This window comes from Malus sylvestris, chromosome 11, assembly GCF_916048215.2.
Source record: "Malus sylvestris chromosome 11, drMalSylv7.2, whole genome shotgun sequence".
Lineage (NCBI taxonomy): Eukaryota > Viridiplantae > Streptophyta > Magnoliopsida > Rosales > Rosaceae > Malus > Malus sylvestris.
In genome coordinates this window covers 14272546-14289258 of record NC_062270.1, presented here as the reverse complement: position 1 = coordinate 14289258, position 16713 = coordinate 14272546, and the positions used below count along the sequence as shown (strand labels likewise).

The window sequence follows — 16713 nt, the reverse complement described above, 5'->3', positions numbered from 1 at the left end:
AGAGACAAAACGTGGGGGGAGTGAGAGATTTTTGTTTTCAGTTTTTTATTTTTATTTTTAATATTGGAGGTATTTTAACATCACATATACGTGAGGTTTCAATAAAAAAAGTAAAATTTGGACCTATGAAATTATATTAGGGTTTTTATATTAACACCCCACAAAATGTTGAATGCACCACACATTAAAATTTAATATTAAATGACTTATTTACTCCACTATGCAATTACAATTTTGACCTTATTAGGTTTTAAAAAAAATAAAGATTTTTAAATACACCCTAAATCACTTTTAGCGTATTATTTATCTTCTCAACTATCAAACATGTTGATTAAGAAAAATTATTTTTGACGAATGGAACACGAAATCGATGTTTCAGGAGTTTCACATGAGGTAAGACTTCATAGTTTTCATTGTTTTAGTGATTTCGATGACATCGATAATTATTTAATCTTGCGTTTGCTGCATTATTTGAACTTCTATATTCATATTCATCTTTTAGTGTTCATATGGTTAGATTCAATCCCTGAAAATTAAAAATGAGTGTTATAAGATTTGAGAAATGTGGGGTGTAAAGAAAATGTGGGGTGTATGTACAAAATATAAGATGTATATTAAGAATGTGGGGTGTGGGGGTATTATGGGAAAGTAAGTGGGGTGTATTAAGATAATTTTTAAGTGAAAAAGCAAATGTGAGGTGTATTAAGTTTGTGGGGTTTATTCAACAATTTGTAGGGTGTTAATATAATTAGCCATTATATTATTGCCCATCATTTTTTTTTTTTTGTGATAGAAGACTAAGTAGTCTATTTTCACCCTCTTTTGGTTGACAAAGAGGGTTTCGTGTGTGTGTGTATATATATATATATATATATATTTGCTTAAGGGGAGGGATTCCCATTTTTTTTAAAAAATTGGGACACGCTCCCCACCGTTGGATTTAACTATAATGAAATTATGTGGTTGAGATTGTGTGACCTGTGTTTACATCTCAACTACACAATTTCATTGATTTATAAAATTGGAATATCCCCAAAGTTCCAACTTGTGATATTTATCAGAAGGGAACATTTGAATTTAAATAAGACTATTTAATAAAAACGGTTGAAAAATCATTTCCGTCACTAATGCTAATATAGACGTCCAACTACTCTCTCAACATCAAATAGATCAGCATATGCAAAAGGGTTACAACTATTTGCACATAGGTCTAATACAGGTTGCAATGAAACCGTTAACTAGAACAGGGTTAAATACCTCAATTCTACTTTGTCTAAGGGATAAATGTCACATAAACTTTATTAATTCCATGTTGGGATTAGTAAAGTCTTCTTTAAGTGAGGGGCCAATTTACTTTAATTGTTACCCGAACTTTTCAGTGTCATTATCTGACCCCGGAATCTTAAAGACCCTTACTTAAGTGTGGATACACTAGGGTATGATATGGACCCTGGATCACTAAACCTAGCTGTGATTTATCAAATTGCATATAAGGTTATGAATACCATTGTACCCCGAGCCAAAGTCATGGATAGTAAGGGACAAACCGTTTTATTCCAAGCTAATTTAGGAAAAGCACATACAGCGGTACCCAAAATGATTTGGTGGAATGAAGTTACTCTACCTGAAAGATGGACATTGCAGGATGCAATTCCTCCTCAGCATATCCAAAACCGATAACCTAGCCGTATTAACCAATATGATGATGGAGATTTAGAAATACATTTTAACAATGACAGGTTAACCAGGCTAAGTTTAGGATCCCGAAGAAGTGTTGATTCCCTTAGGCAAAACCTTTGCAAAACAAATTCCTTTAGGAATACAACAGCTGAAAAAAGCTCGTATGTGCAAGACGATGAAAGGACTATCCTAGAAGGCCTTAGAAAGACCCAAGAATAAGTGCATTACCCCTTCTATAAGGTCGAGAATACTAGAGCCACAACTCCTTCTAAGAACTCTAGGAATCTACCCCTACAACTAGAATTTACATGGGACGATGTTGAATCCAACATCTGTGGAATAACAAAATTTGAACTAGATAGAGACTTCATTGAGAAAGATTATTTCAGTGAAGAGAATGGGTAGAAAAAGCCTATAGCTCATAAAGAAGAGCTTTCTTAAAGAAAATTCACTATACTTTCATGATAGAAAAAGGGATTAATGCAATATTTTTCCCTTGGTATGAATTGTGTACTAAGAAATACAATTTTCCTAAATACACTCAATGTATAAGCATTCTAGAAAATCCATTTAAGACTTATACAACAAGAGAAAGAAATGAAGAAAAAGAAATATGTCCACTAGAAAAATCCATCCAGATCAATTATAAGGGAACAATTGCCTTTCCTTATAGAGAAGCTCCTGATGAAGGACAATAAGCCTCTATAAAAAATGGAGTTGCTGTTGTGATACAATAGATCAATTATACTAACCTGTTTCTTCAATTTTTAGGATGACAAGCCTCTACAATAGAATAGAGAACTCATTGAAGACAAATGATTCTCTCAAGTCTAGAATTCGGAACCCTAGAGAACCAAAAACATCGTCAAATTCTTCTGAATGAAAGAAGAAGACAGACCAACCAATGTTTAAACCAACTCTTGAACTTAAAGACAACAAGCTAGGAAACGATGATAATTTTATTGATGCTCTGACAAAGATGTTAAGTTCAATAAAATTATCAGAACCAAATGTCTCAGTCATTACTGAAATTCAAATTGCTAATTTGCAAGAGGAATTTGACGAATCAACCCTAGACTCACAAAGGAATAGGATAAGACAAGGACACAAGGTTACGAGAACACATATCCTGAAGAACTATTATCATACGCCAACCCCTGTAGATCTTTAATTTGAAGATAATGATATGGGTGAAAATGTTCAGTATGATGAAAGATCAATTGTTGAATGGAACATTGATGGACAAATAGATTACCAAGTAATCAATATTATGAGACATATGATGATGTTCTCATCCGCTATTAAATTACAAGTAAATTCTAATAGTGTCATTGCACGTGCTATAATAGCAGGATTTATAGGTCAATTGCATGGATGGTGGGATTTTTACCTAAGCGAAGAGGCAAAGAGACAAATCCTTGCTACCACGAAGGTAGGAGAAATCAATGGACAAATAGTAGCTCAAGAAAATGCGGTGAATACTCTAATCTACACCATTACCCTACACTTTGTTGGATCTACTGAGCTACAACAAGATAGGTCTAGAGAATTCTTAATGAATTTAAAATGCCGACTTTGTCTCATTTTAGGTGGTATAAATATGTTTTCTATGCCAAGGTTTATCTTAGATCCGATTGTAATGCTGATTTTTGGAAAGAAAAATTTCTTTCTGGATTACATCCTCTGTTCACTGAAAAAGTGCGAAATTGGATAAAAGGCAAATTTGGAAGAGTTATACCTTATGATAGTTATACCTATAGAGAACTTACCTATGAAATATGTGCTGAATGACTAGTACTTTGTAATGATATAAAGCTAAAAAGACAACTTGATAAGCAAAGAACCTTAGGATCTAAAGAAATTGGAGATTTCTGCGAACAATTTGGCTTTGAACCTAAAGGATGATCTTCTTCCAAGAAACCCTTTTGGAAAACTAAAAAATTTCCTAGAAAATACTTGGAAGAAAATCCCCATAAATCATCAAAACCTTTGAGGTCATTTCGCAAGCGAAAATTTCATTCTCACAAACAAAAAAGGGGGGAAGAGAAGGATCAGATAAAAAACCTCTTGTTTGCTACAAGTGGAAAAGTTGAACATATGAGACCTCAATGACAAATGAAAAAGAAAATCAATAATCTCAATCTAGATGAAGGTTTAAAGAAGTAAAGGATAAGTAAAGACAACAATGAAAAATGATAAAATAGGCATAAAGTAGGGAAGCAAACTCATATTAATTTATTAAACTTCAACTTCAATGTTACAGGATAGCACCAAAATTGCAAGAGAAACAATAAACAAACACTCAAACACTCAATAATATAGTTTAAAAAGTGAAAGTTTTTCGTCGTGATTACAACTGAGCTCGAAGGCTCTATAAATAGAAAACTAAAAGCAAACCCAAACGCCAGGTGTCACACAGGTAGCGAAGCATCAAAAAACAGCCTACAATAATGAGTGGCATCTTCACTTTTTGCAATGACACTGATAGAGCTTCACGTGGAGCAACAGAAAGATTCTTGAAAAAAACACATACCAACAAGCAGCTATAAGAACTATATGACAATTATTCAAAAAGGAATAAAAACTAACGTCTAGATTTCAAACAGATAGCATCTTATCTTCTATTTTTTTAGAGAAAAAGCATTTCATGCTTTATTTCTTTGGACGGATATGAGGACATATTCCATAGCAGTCGTCCTTATTATCATTTCCATAGTCTTCGTCATCTAGGTCGTCCAACTCAAGGATTTTGAGAACCTTTTCTCTTAGATCTTTTGTCGAACAAGATGGGCTGGACTCAATTAAAGACTTAAGTCTTTCAGTCTTTGGTGATGATGATGATTTAGGGGATGAATGGGAAGGTTCAATAGTGCACTGCCTATCAGGCAAGATTTTTCTAGCCTTGAAAACGTCTGGCTTAAGCTGATCCAGGTAAAACTTGTCCCACAAACGGATAAAAGCTGTCTTTCAAGCTAGGGAATGAAATCCCAAGCACCATCATCATCATCAACAAAACCATAGTCTCATTTCAGGATCCAAGGGGGTTCATAAAATATCATGAACCAGAGAAACATCTTCATTTTTTCAGGATAATCAGCATTTTCTTTACTAAAATTAATCATGTTCCTTGGACTGAGGAACAAACCCGAGCTGTACAGCTTTTGAAGAAAAAGATCAAAGAACTCCCGTGCTTAGCATTGGCAAATCTAGAAGCATTCAAAATAGTGGAAACTAACGTTTCTGAGGAAGGCTACGAAGGAGTTTTGAAACAAAAAACTGAAGACGGCAAAGAAGCCTTAGTTTTCTTCACTTCTGGTGTCTAGAAAATAGCCTAGAAAAACTATTCAACTGTTAAGAAAGAACTTTTATCTATAGTCCATGCAGCTACTAAATTTGAAAGCGATCTTCTTAACAAACAGTTTCTGATAAGGGTAGACTGTAAGGCTGCTAAAGATATATTGTTGAAAGATGTTAAAAATTTAGCATCAAAACAAATATTTTCCAGATGGCAAGGGATATTGTTAGCATTTGATTTTAATATTGAACATGTTAAGGGTGAATGCAACTCTTTGCCCTTTAACTCATGAATTTTTGCAGGGCACATCAAAGAAATGAGCAGAATCTAGCCCTCACTAAAAGAGGCTCTACCTTAATCCAGAGAGGTTCTCCTTCGTCCTTCCAAAATCCAAACCTAATCTCCTATGCTCTCCCTTATAACAAAGGCAGGGAGAATGTTGTAGCTGACAATCTTTTCAGATGCACCATTGTGATTCCTCTTATGAAAATAGATTCTGATTTATTGTTATCTCCAAGATAGGTTGGTGAAAAATACCACCAAGATCATATTTGTCCGTTTCTTAAGCCAAAATATTGGTACGAAAGACTTCTGATAGAGACCGAATCAGTCGATGTTATTCACAGATATAGGAGTGAAACGAACAACATGATTGCGTTTTAAAAAATTACGATACTGAAAGTTATCTCTCTAGAAGAATGGGGAAATAACCCCTATCATTTGCATCTACACTCTAGCCCTGATATGAGTCCAAGAAGGTATAATTTATGGGATTACTAGAAAGCTTAGGATGTAGTGTTATGTTTCCAAAACATTCGTTATTCCCAGACCTGGTTCATCTAGTTTCATCTTAGAACTCTGAAAGAGATTCCTAATTGGTTTAGAACATGGTTCATTGTTTGGGGTCCAAATTTGGATTATCTGCCCCAAGTAATTGATGATTCTTTTCTAGATAATATTAGTAAAGAAAATGCTGATTATCTTGAAAAAAAAAAGTTGTTTCTCTGGTTCATGATATTTTATGAACTTCCTTGGATCCTGAAATGGGACTATGGTTTTGTTGACAACGATGATGGTGCCTGGGATTTCGTTCCCTAGCTTGAAACACAGCTCTTTATCCGTTGGTGGGACAAGTTTCACCTGGATCATCTTAAACTAGATGTTTTCAAGGCCAGAAGAATCTTACCTGATAGGTAATGCGCTATTGAACCTTCCCGTTCATCCCTTGAATCATCATCATCATCAAAGACTGAAAGACTTAAATCTTTAATTGAGTCCAACCCATCTTGTTTGAAGAAAGATCTAAAAGAAAAGATTCTGAAAATCCTTGAGTTAGACGGCCTAGATGACGAAGAGATAAGATCTGAAGACGTGCCATCTCAGCATAACATGGATGAAGACTATGGAAATGATAATGAGGATGATTGCTATGGAATATGTCCTCCTATCCGTCCAAAAAATAAAGCATGAAATGCTTTTTCTCTGAAAAAAATAAACGATAAGATGTTGTCTGTTTGAAATCTAGACGCCAGTTTTTATTCCTTTTTGAATAATTGTCCTATGGTTCCTGTAGTTGTTTGTTGGTATGTGTTTTTTTCAAGAATATTTTTGTTGCTCCACGTGAAGCTCTATCAGTGTTATTGTAAAAAGTGAAGATGCCGCTCATTATTGTAAGCTGCTTTTTGATGCTCTGCTGCCTGTGTGACACCTGGCATTTGGGTTTGCTTTTAGTTTTCAATTTATAGAGCCTCTGAGCTCAGTTGTTATCACAACGAAGAACTTTCACTTTGTAAACTATATTATTGAGTGTTTGAGTATTGTCTTTCTTTGCAACTTTGTTGCTATCCTGTAACATTGAAGTTGAAGATTAATAAATTAATGTGAGTTTGCTTCCCTACTTTATGCCTATTTTATCATTTTTCATTGCCGTCTTTATTTATCCTTTGCTTTATCTCTACTTATTTCAATTTATAATTATTGTGTTGTTATCGTTACATATATATTCGTTGCCTGTTTATAGACTTAATAATAAATTAAAACAAGAATATATATATATATACACACACACACGCGCAGGCAGTTTACTTGCTTTCCAACCCAAGTGGCACTATGAAGCTATACGAGTTTGTGATCATATTTGGGTGCTTGATGCTGGTTTTGGCTCAAATCCATCTTTTCACTCACTCAGGCACATCAACTTGGTGTCTGTCCTTATTCTTTGCCTGGCATATAGTGCTTGTACCACTGCTGCCTGCATCTACATTGGTAATAATATCTTAGCTCCGTTGAGAAACAGGAGACACAGTCACTTAAGTTAAATGCATTCAATTGACATATCTAGGCCTACACTAAGTTGGTTTGAGAAGTGTGCTACCCGTAGATACTCAAATTCAAATTACTCATTTTGAATTTAGAATATATTAGAATTTAAGCACTATAGGCTTGTTCGGAAGTGCTGCTCTGAAACAAAGTGTTTTGTTTCACAGTATTTTGTTAGAATCACATAAGTTATTTTATAAAAATTCAAGTGCTTCTTACATATATTTTACCTAAAACCGCTTCCTAGAAAAGTGTTTTCAGGTCCCAAAAATAAAACCGAAAAAACATTTATGTCTATATTTCAGCCAATAACTGGCCAAAAAGCACTACTAAACGCGCACAAACGGACTAAAGCTAGATTAGGAAGTAATAATTGTATGACCTTTTTGTAATAGGCCACAATAGCACCACCAATGAAGGGAAAAATGTTCAAGGGACTATGTGTTTGTTATGCAGTAGTGACAATGATTTTCTTCAGTGTTGCCATCTCTGGCTATTGGGCATTTGGCAACCAAGCTGAAGGCCTCATCCTTAGCAACTTCTTGGATGATGGGAAACCTTTGGTGCCAAAGTGGTTCATCTTCATGATCAACCTTTTCACCACACTCCAACTATCAACCGTTGGCGCGGTAAGAAATAATCAAACGCTACACCAGAAATCTCTTTTCGTCTTCAAACATGGAGCCAAACACTAATCCACATCGCTTGGCTTGCAGGTTTATTTGCATCCCACGAATTAAGTTATTGAGCGAGAATTCGCTGATCCAATAAACAAAGAGTTCTCTGCTCGCAATGTGATCCCAAGGGTAATCACTCGCTCAATGTCTATCATCTTAGCAACCATCATAGCAGCAATGCTTCCATTTTTCGGGGACATCAATTCGGTTATTGGGGCTTTTGGTTTCATGCCCCTCGACTCCATCTTGCCTGTTGTGTTCTATAACTTGACCTTCAAGCCATCTAAAAGAAGCCCCATTTTTTTGTTAAACACCACTATTGATGTGGTTTTCTCAATCTTGGGGGTTCTAGCTGCAATTGCTGCTGTAAGACAAATAAGCCTCGATGCCAAAACTTATCGGTTATTTGCTAATGTATGAACACCATTAAGCGAATATTGCTCACTTTTGCCAACGAGCTTTCGCTCAAGTGCTATAGACAGCATGGATGAAGTGTAAATCCTATAGGTTGGATTTTCCTTGTAACTAATGTATTTGCTCGCCATTCCAGTGTGCATAAAGTTATGCACCTGCGACTTGCAGCAATTCATATTTTTACTTGCAACAGTAGATGCATGACAATCTTCAATCTAACAAAAGGTTGAAATCTACACAATATAATGTGTCTATGTATAATGTTGTACCGTCTTTGCAAAAGTAGCTGCAAAAAATATCTGTTCGTGTCAGGAATTTCCGTCGGGGATGTTTCCTGGCCGACGAGCACACAGCTCCCCTGGAGGTTGGCGCCGATTGAGGGCTGCTGTCGGGCTTCTGCTTCGCTGTCGGGCGTTGTCGGGCAAGTCTCGTCGGGCAAGACTTGTAGGGCAAGACTCTTCGGGCAAGACTGAAAGAGAAGGACAACGTTAACTTTGAGAGGTGCCTTTGTGGGGCCTTAGGTGTAGGCCTTGAGGCTCACAATCAAGGTTAACATTTAGGTGCTCAGGCGTGCCACTGCCATCTTTAGCATGGCAGATGTAAAATGGTTGTCGTGCTTTAGTTGTACATATGTATGTATCCGAGAAACCGTGTTAGTTATAACAGGTGCCTTTGTGGGGCCTTAGGTGTAGGCCTTGAGGCTTCCCATAAATAACTAAACCAGTGCTCGAACGCATCATATTTGTTCTCGTGGTTGTAGGAGTTTTCTAACTATTATACTTCTGATTACCCGAATCCAAGAAGTAGAATGAACCCAAATAGGTGCCTTTGTGGGGCCTAGGCCTTGATGCTTCCCATCAGAGTTCATTCTTATACTTAGACTATTTAGATCGCCGAACGGAATGAATCCAAATGGATGCCTTTGTGAGGCCTTAGGTGTAGGCCTTGAGGCTTTCCATTAGAATCCATTCCACGCTCAAACGTTCTATGATAATCATGGTATAATAGAAAGAAAACTAGAAGGTAGATTGATTACTTGCGCCCCAAGTAACTTCTGACTTCTCGTTTATCAAGGACTGTCGTGGATGGGTTAAGTCCACATTAATTTCTTTTTTATGCCTTGAGGCCAAGGACTTTTAACTGATCAGATTTACAAGCCCGAGGGCTTAGTACTTGGATCTGGTTTCAACACTGATAATATATTCAAATCGGATTCAAGTGCTGAGAAAGCTTTTTAATAGTCATGTTGCTAGAAATAACTTGCATATAACTGGAAGTATACAACATATTGAAAAGACAAAACTAAAGCAAAGAAGGTCGGGCAAGGTTAAACCTTATCGGGTAAGGTTGCTCGTCTTGCAGGTTCCTATCTTTGTAGTTTTGTCAAAGGTCTGAAAGCTTAGAGGGGTAGAGAGAGAGATTACAAAAGATGAATCGATACTACAGCAAGGTTGAACAAGGTAGCAGAGCTATTACAAAAGGTTGAAGAGAGGGTTATCCCGAGAGGGATGAAGGCTTGTCCCGAAAGGGATGAAGGCTGATTACAGCTTTGTTTTGAAGGCAAATCTGGCTTTGAGCAGAGTTTGTGCTTGCATTTGTTTGTTTGTTTGAGTGCCCTTATTCCTGGTTTCTCCTTCTTCTTATATAGACAACTTGGCTTGGCTCCTGTAGCAGTGGCCTTGCCCGAATGCGGTTTGAGGGTGATGACTCATCAGCTATTTTACATGGACTGCCATCCTAAAGTACTTTATGGGCTGTATAGCTGATCAGTCTATACCACTTGGCCTTTGGGTAGGTAAGCAAGTGGTCTTCATGAGCTGCACCTAGTCAGAAAAGGCCCTTTCTGCCTTCTGGGCTTCGACTGGGCTTCGGCTATCTTCCCTTTGGGCCTCCTTTCGGGCCAGCTCCTTTCTTGAGCCCAAAGTTTAGGTTTTGATCCAAACAATATCTCTATTGCAGGAAGTTCCAAATACCGATCCTTAAACCAAAGAGCAAAATCCATTTACGGGTATATCAAACACCGGTGGAAACCTTGCACTGTGGCCTTGCAAACTGAATAACACACTTCTTCAGGTCAGAAGCTCAGCATAGACCTAAACAAGTTAGAAATAAAAGATATCAGTATACCCTAGTCAGTGATTTTGTAAGTATGTGCGCATTGTCAGAGAGAGAGAGAGAGAGAGAGAGAGAGAGAGAGAGAGAGAGAGATAAAAGTTGAGCTACCTCTATGTCTAAGGAACAAAAGGGATGACGTCAAGAGATGTTCATGGACCCAGCATTGGCTGCGGGACATTGTGACCAAAATCCGGTGAAGAAGCAGGTTTGACACTCTGACCAAAACTCGGTGGAGAAGCAGGATTGTCATTCTGACGAAAACCGGGTATGGAAGCAGGATTACCATTCTGACAAAAACTCGGCGGAGAAGCAGGATTACCATTCTTTTCTTTGCTGGTGTCTGCCTCAAAACAAGCAACAACGATCTGATACATCAAAACAACCCAAAGACATTAATTGAAAAAGTTCTGATTAAAATGCAATTGAACTTCAGACTGATTGTGCAGAGTACTAATTAACTCTTGAAATCCAATCAAACTGCCATACTAAGCCAATAGTAGCACTTTTTAACTTACTATAGTTCCACGGAAAACATTAGATTTCTAGAATAGGACTACGGGGACTGTAAAACTAAATTCTGTAATTCCATTTCCACAATCACTCAAAGATATAACTTACTTGAACAGGCGCAGCAGCTATCATAAAACCGACTACAGAACCACCAAAAGAATTCCCTTCAGGATTAGCCAGCCAAGCAGTTACCATCCTATTTTCTCCAAGTGGATTACACATTGAACTATTTATAAATGTTCCAGATAGAGAGATAATCCGAAATGAACCCTGCATGGAGGAAGAAAGTAAGGATTAAAGAGTTACTCTAACTATGGCATCATTTTATCTCACCAGTTTTCCTAGTTACCAATCATAGAATGCTTCACTGAACAAGGTTCAATCGATAATTTTCTTCATAAAATACCAGTTAAAAATGTTAGTCATGTCAAGATCAAGTTATTTGAGGTTTAACACTAACATGACGTTATGTTCATTGTTTGAGTTGGAAATTAGTTTTACGAATTATCTGACGGTCTTCCTTAACCCACTAGTGTCGTGTTGAGTTCGAGTTGTGTTTGGAAATTGTAACCTACTAACCCCAAATAAAAGTCTAGCAATCCATATAAAAAAAAAAAACAAAAACTAACAAAAGGTGAAAAAGGAACTCAAGGTAAAGGAATTGGTGAAAAAAATTCCGTGTAGGAGTCATGCCTTGAATCTCAGATAAGCACCAGTAGTTTTGCGGATACAAACGGTGGAAACCACACCGACAGCAGAAAGAACATTCATTGTTGCATTAGTTGATTGAGATAATAAAAGTAATTCACGAAGAATGTTCTGCAAAATGAGAGAGAAAACAACATATGAATTAAGAATAACTAATCAAAATGGCCTTGAGACACTCACGGATGGATCTAACATTACCTGACCAGGCGCAACAATCAGTATATGATACTCTACCCGAGCGGGGTACACAGGAAACCTATCTACAGAAACAGAAGCAGTGGATGTCAGAACGAAAATATGCTTATATAGCTGCTGAAGTTTAAAGATTTGGGAAATAGCATGCTAAGCTAATAATGTTACAACTTATGTGTGTTAAGCGCAACAATAACAAGCAGGATAGCCATAGAATGAGGAAGAGAAGAACAAGGAATCTCGAACTATTTAGGAAGTGTTATAAGCCAAAAAAATGCTCCAAGTGTAGTATCATACTTCCCGTTATGATCCTTGTAGCTAGATTAGTTTCTGTTGATCATCAGAAATAGGAAAAGTCCATACTGGGAAGAATTCACTTGAATCATCGCTATAATTGGTGATCGTTTCAAACCAAAAGACACCCAATTTCCCTAAAGTTATATTCTCTATCCAATATAACGGCACAAAATTGATCTTCGATGTAACAGCTTGCAAGAGATGAAATGTTTTTTCTAAATCTATTATAAACCATGCACCAAAGAGCTTTCGATAGGACAATAATTAAGCTTTTGACAAATTACTCAACCAAATAGATACAAGAATCTTATTTCACGAAAAGAAACCATAGAAGCGAAGAACATCCCAAGTCATACGAATAAATTAATGCACCAAAGTCAGATTCCTGTACTAACCATGCATAATTCCACCTTTGCTATCACCAAAAAACCAACAGCAGGAACAACAAAGATTATTTTTATCATCATCACCACCATGTAACTAGAGACAAAATATTATCTTTATTATCATCATCACCTGTTTCCTTTAGTCCTTCTTTGGCGGCCCCCGATCCATTTTCTTCATACTCCAACTTCACTCCATGTTCATCTCCATCAGATTCCAACTTTACTCCACTTTCATCACCGTCAAACTCCAACTTCACTCCAACTCCATCAGCAGACTCCAACTTCATTCCATTCACTACATTGGAATCTAAGGTCATGGTTGAGGATTCCATTAAAGTGTCCGTTGCATTGGCGGGCTCCCTATCAGTGAGCGGAGTCTGAGGAAAAGAGTCGGTGATCTTTTGCTCTTCCATGGGATTGGTAGGTTCTGCGCACAAAAGGGAAACATAATAAAATTAGCAAGGATAGGAGGGAGGCTGTGTGTATATGTAAACAGAGAATTGTTCAACAATAGTTCTGTTTGTAAGTTAAAGGCGCCAAGAGGGTGTCCTTTCTTCTTCTTTTTCCTCTTAACTTTTTTTTTTTTAATTTTTTTTCAGTTGGTTTGGATTTTTCTGAGCGTATATAGAATTTTGATGCAAGGGTGGAAAGCTCCCTATTCTCTATTGCTGTTGCTTTCTTTATAATCTTCTTCAAATGAAACCCTTAATTACTTTCGTTCTAAAATCATAAAGAATAAAAACCCTAATTTCACAAAAAGTTGAGTTGGGAGGAATTCATTATCCAAAATCCTCATTCAACATATCTGTGAATTATTTTACTAAAGACAAATCCTAAACAACTATTGAGACTTCAAAGTCTAAGATTTTGATCTAATTCTTGTGGACATCCATGGACTCATTCAAAATATATTCTATCAAAATTTTGCATAAAATTAAAACTTTAATGAGGAGACAAACATAGAAATTAAGAGAAATACTCAAATCTTGATAAAATAACAGTTAAATAAAAATTATTCCCCCACCACACACAAATATATTTTCTTTTAAGTTCATCTAATTCTAAACCGATATTGTATTGTTTTTTTGTCAAACTTATTTACTCATTAATCACAAAATATGTGCTTCACAAAATCAAACCTATATCCCATCCGTGAAATAATAAGGATATATATATACTCACCCATCCTCTCCACCTAAGTACTGAAATCATCCAAAGGCCAAGATTGATCTTCTTCCCTACTCTTATACTTATAAATACCATGCACAAGCAAAATGGAATGTTTGGCCGTCTCTCGTGAGCAAGGTAGGAATTTCGGGGTAATTTTTCTTCATTTTTATATACCTTTTTTGCATGTGCATGCGGTTACTCAAGCCTTGCTTGGTATCCTTATATCTTCCCAGCGTATTATAGATCGATGTCAGATCGATGTCAGATCCATGCATATATGGATAGAACAATCTCTTCTCCTTCATAACCTGGTGTTCCCAGTACAGGAGAATCACACATACACTAATTAATGGATGAGCAACCATTAACCTACCTACAGATCCACGCTATCGTATGCAGTCATCATATGTAGTCATTGGATCCCAGATAGGAGTGTGCACATATGTCACATCCTGACCCAAGCTCCACCACATCCAAGGCTCCACTCCATCGTAGTACGATATTGTCCGCTTTGGACCCCGACCACGCCCTCACAGTTTTATTTCTAGGAACTCACGCGAGCAGAACTTCCCAGGGAGTCACCCATCCTGAGAATGTTATGGCCCATTCTCGCTTAACTTCGGAGTTCCTATAGAATCCGAAGCCAGTGAGCTCCCAAAAAGCCTCGTGCTATATGGAAGTGGACATGTACATATAAGGCATACAAGATCAAATCCCCTAGGTAATGTGGGATCTAACAATCCACCCCCTTAGGGGCCCGACGTTCTCGTCGGCACACTTTTGGCCAGGGATTGGTTCTGATACCAAATTGTCACATCCTAACCCGGGCTCGACTCCGCCGTAGCACGATATTGTCCGCTTTGGGCCCCAACCACACCCTCACGGTTTTGTTTATGGGAACTCACGAGAGCAGAAATTCCCAAGGGGTCACCTATCATGGGAATGTTCTAGCCCATTCTCGCTTAACTTTGGAGTTCCAATGGAACACGAAGCCAGTGAGCTCCCAAAAGACCTCGTGCTATATGGAGGTGGGCATGTACATATAAGGTATAGAGGATCCACTCCCCTGGGTGATGTCGAAATCTAACAACATTTATCATTTGTGATGACCACAACCTAATTCAAAGGTGTTAGATCAATTTGACCTCTGTGATTCCTAAGGTTTTGTTATGTATCATAGAGTTTAGATCCAATGGGAGAAAAAGTTTTTTTTTTTGTTCTTCTGATATCTAATAGGAGTGGAAAGGGTAAAAAGATATGAAGAGTTACATTCACTACAAGAAGAAATTTTTTAGTGTGATCGGAGCAAAGGGTGGTACACCACGCTTGTTTTAAAAAAAATAACTTAAAAAATAAAATTTCGCGTCACTTATATAAAAACACGTGGTATACCACTCATATTCCGATCACAATGAAATCTTTCTCCACTACATGAAACTAGCAGTAGCATTAGTAGTACACGATCAGTTGACCAAAAGAGTTATTAGTGCTTAATAATTAACAGGCTTCCAATATTAACTTATCAAGGTTGGTTTCACTTAGTACTATAATCTAATGATATCCATTTCCACTTGTAAATGGGAGACCTTAGGTTCAACTCTTGTAACATAATAAAATTACCATAATAGACTATGACTAAGGATTTTATTATTGTACTTTGTTAATTTTTGTGTACATTTATAATAGAAAATGTATTATGGATAATTCGATCACTATATTTTATGTGTAATTTTATTTTAAATATGTCAATTTAAATTAAAGTAATTAAAAAATTAAAACCATACAATTAAATTAAAAAAACAAAAATTCAAAAAATATTGCGATACCAAATATTTCATCGTGCAAAATATTTAAAATAAAATACAAAAAGTCAAAAAGCTTGCACGACAAAATATTTCATTGCGCTAACAATTAATTTCATAGCGCAAAAATTAATAAAATAAAAATATTTAAAAATCGAAAAAACCTTGCACGACAAAATATTTCATTGTGCAAATTATTAACTTTGTCGTGCAAAATATTAATTTAATTTAATTAAATAAAAAAGTTAAAAATAAAAAACTTTGCGCGACTTTGCGTGACAAACCTTGCGCGACAAAATTTTCGTAGCGCAAAGTTTTGATTTTTTTTATTTTTTGAGCTATGAAATCATACTTTGTGCAAAGTTTTAAACTAAATAATCATATTTTGCACTACAAATCTTATTTCATTGCGAAAATTGATTTTTGTAGTAGTGTGATATGCAAAAAGAGTTGGAACACATCATCTGAGTTTGGATCTTTAAACCCGAACATTCCATTTCGTTCGATTTTAAGAACCGAATTGCCAAACAAGGTTTAATGTTAAACACAAATCAAGCCTAAAAACAAAAAACAAAAAATCCTAAAATAAAAAGAAAATCAAACATTGACATTAGAATAGATTTTCTAAACACCAAGTTATGTTTTAGAGTAATAACTAAAGAACAAAATAACAAAGATAAATAGAACATGCAATTAAATTCAATAAATAAGATAGATGTATATTGTAAACATACCTTCTAATCGACGATGAGTGAGATTGTGTATGAAATATTAATGTAGATACTAGATAAATAGTAGAATGACTTTAAGATCTGAAGAGAACAAATGGTTAGGACTTACAAGAGAAAGAAGAGTTGGAGGAAGAGAGATTGATGTTGGGTTCTTAGGAAGTGGGAATAGCGTATGGTTGGTGGGTATTTAAACTAGTGAATCAAGGGTATTTTGGGAATAACGGAGACTATGAAGATAAGATTGATACTTTGTTTTTAAAATTTTGGAGAGCAAAAAAATAGGGGTTGGTGATGGTCGATAGGGGATGTATCTATGTGAGTGCCAATAACGTTATTCTTAACAATTAAGAAATTTCTTTTTAATATTAAATTTTATTACGATTTCGGTTTTAATTTTAATTATTTCTATTTCTAATA

The 16713-nt window shown here is 36.2% G+C and overlaps 1 protein-coding gene and 1 pseudogene across 4 annotated transcripts; one reads left to right on the top strand and one right to left on the bottom strand.

Moving 5' to 3' along the window:
- Window positions 1-2584: 2584 nt before the first annotated feature.
- Window positions 2585-8646, top strand: LOC126590253 (GABA transporter 1-like; annotated as a pseudogene).
- A 1512-nt stretch (window positions 8647-10158) lies between these two features.
- Window positions 10159-16444, bottom strand: LOC126590073 (AT-hook motif nuclear-localized protein 2-like). 4 transcript variants are annotated; one of them, XM_050255572.1, is made up of 7 exons: window positions 16406-16444; window positions 12724-13020; window positions 11917-11978; window positions 11704-11829; window positions 11119-11280; window positions 10609-10865; window positions 10159-10478 (listed from the first exon to the last, which is right to left on the bottom strand). In XM_050255572.1, the coding sequence occupies exons 2-6, from the start codon at window positions 13004-13006 to the stop codon at window positions 10650-10652; spliced, it is 849 nt and encodes a 282-aa protein (XP_050111529.1). In that variant the 5' UTR covers window positions 13007-13020; window positions 16406-16444; the 3' UTR covers window positions 10159-10478; window positions 10609-10649. The 4 variants fall into 4 exon arrangements, with proteins under 4 accessions (XP_050111529.1, XP_050111527.1, XP_050111528.1 ...); XM_050255570.1 differs by lacking the exon at window positions 16406-16444 and adding an exon at window positions 14137-14395; XM_050255571.1 differs by lacking the exon at window positions 16406-16444 and adding an exon at window positions 13938-14089.
- Window positions 16445-16713: the final 269 nt, after the last annotated feature.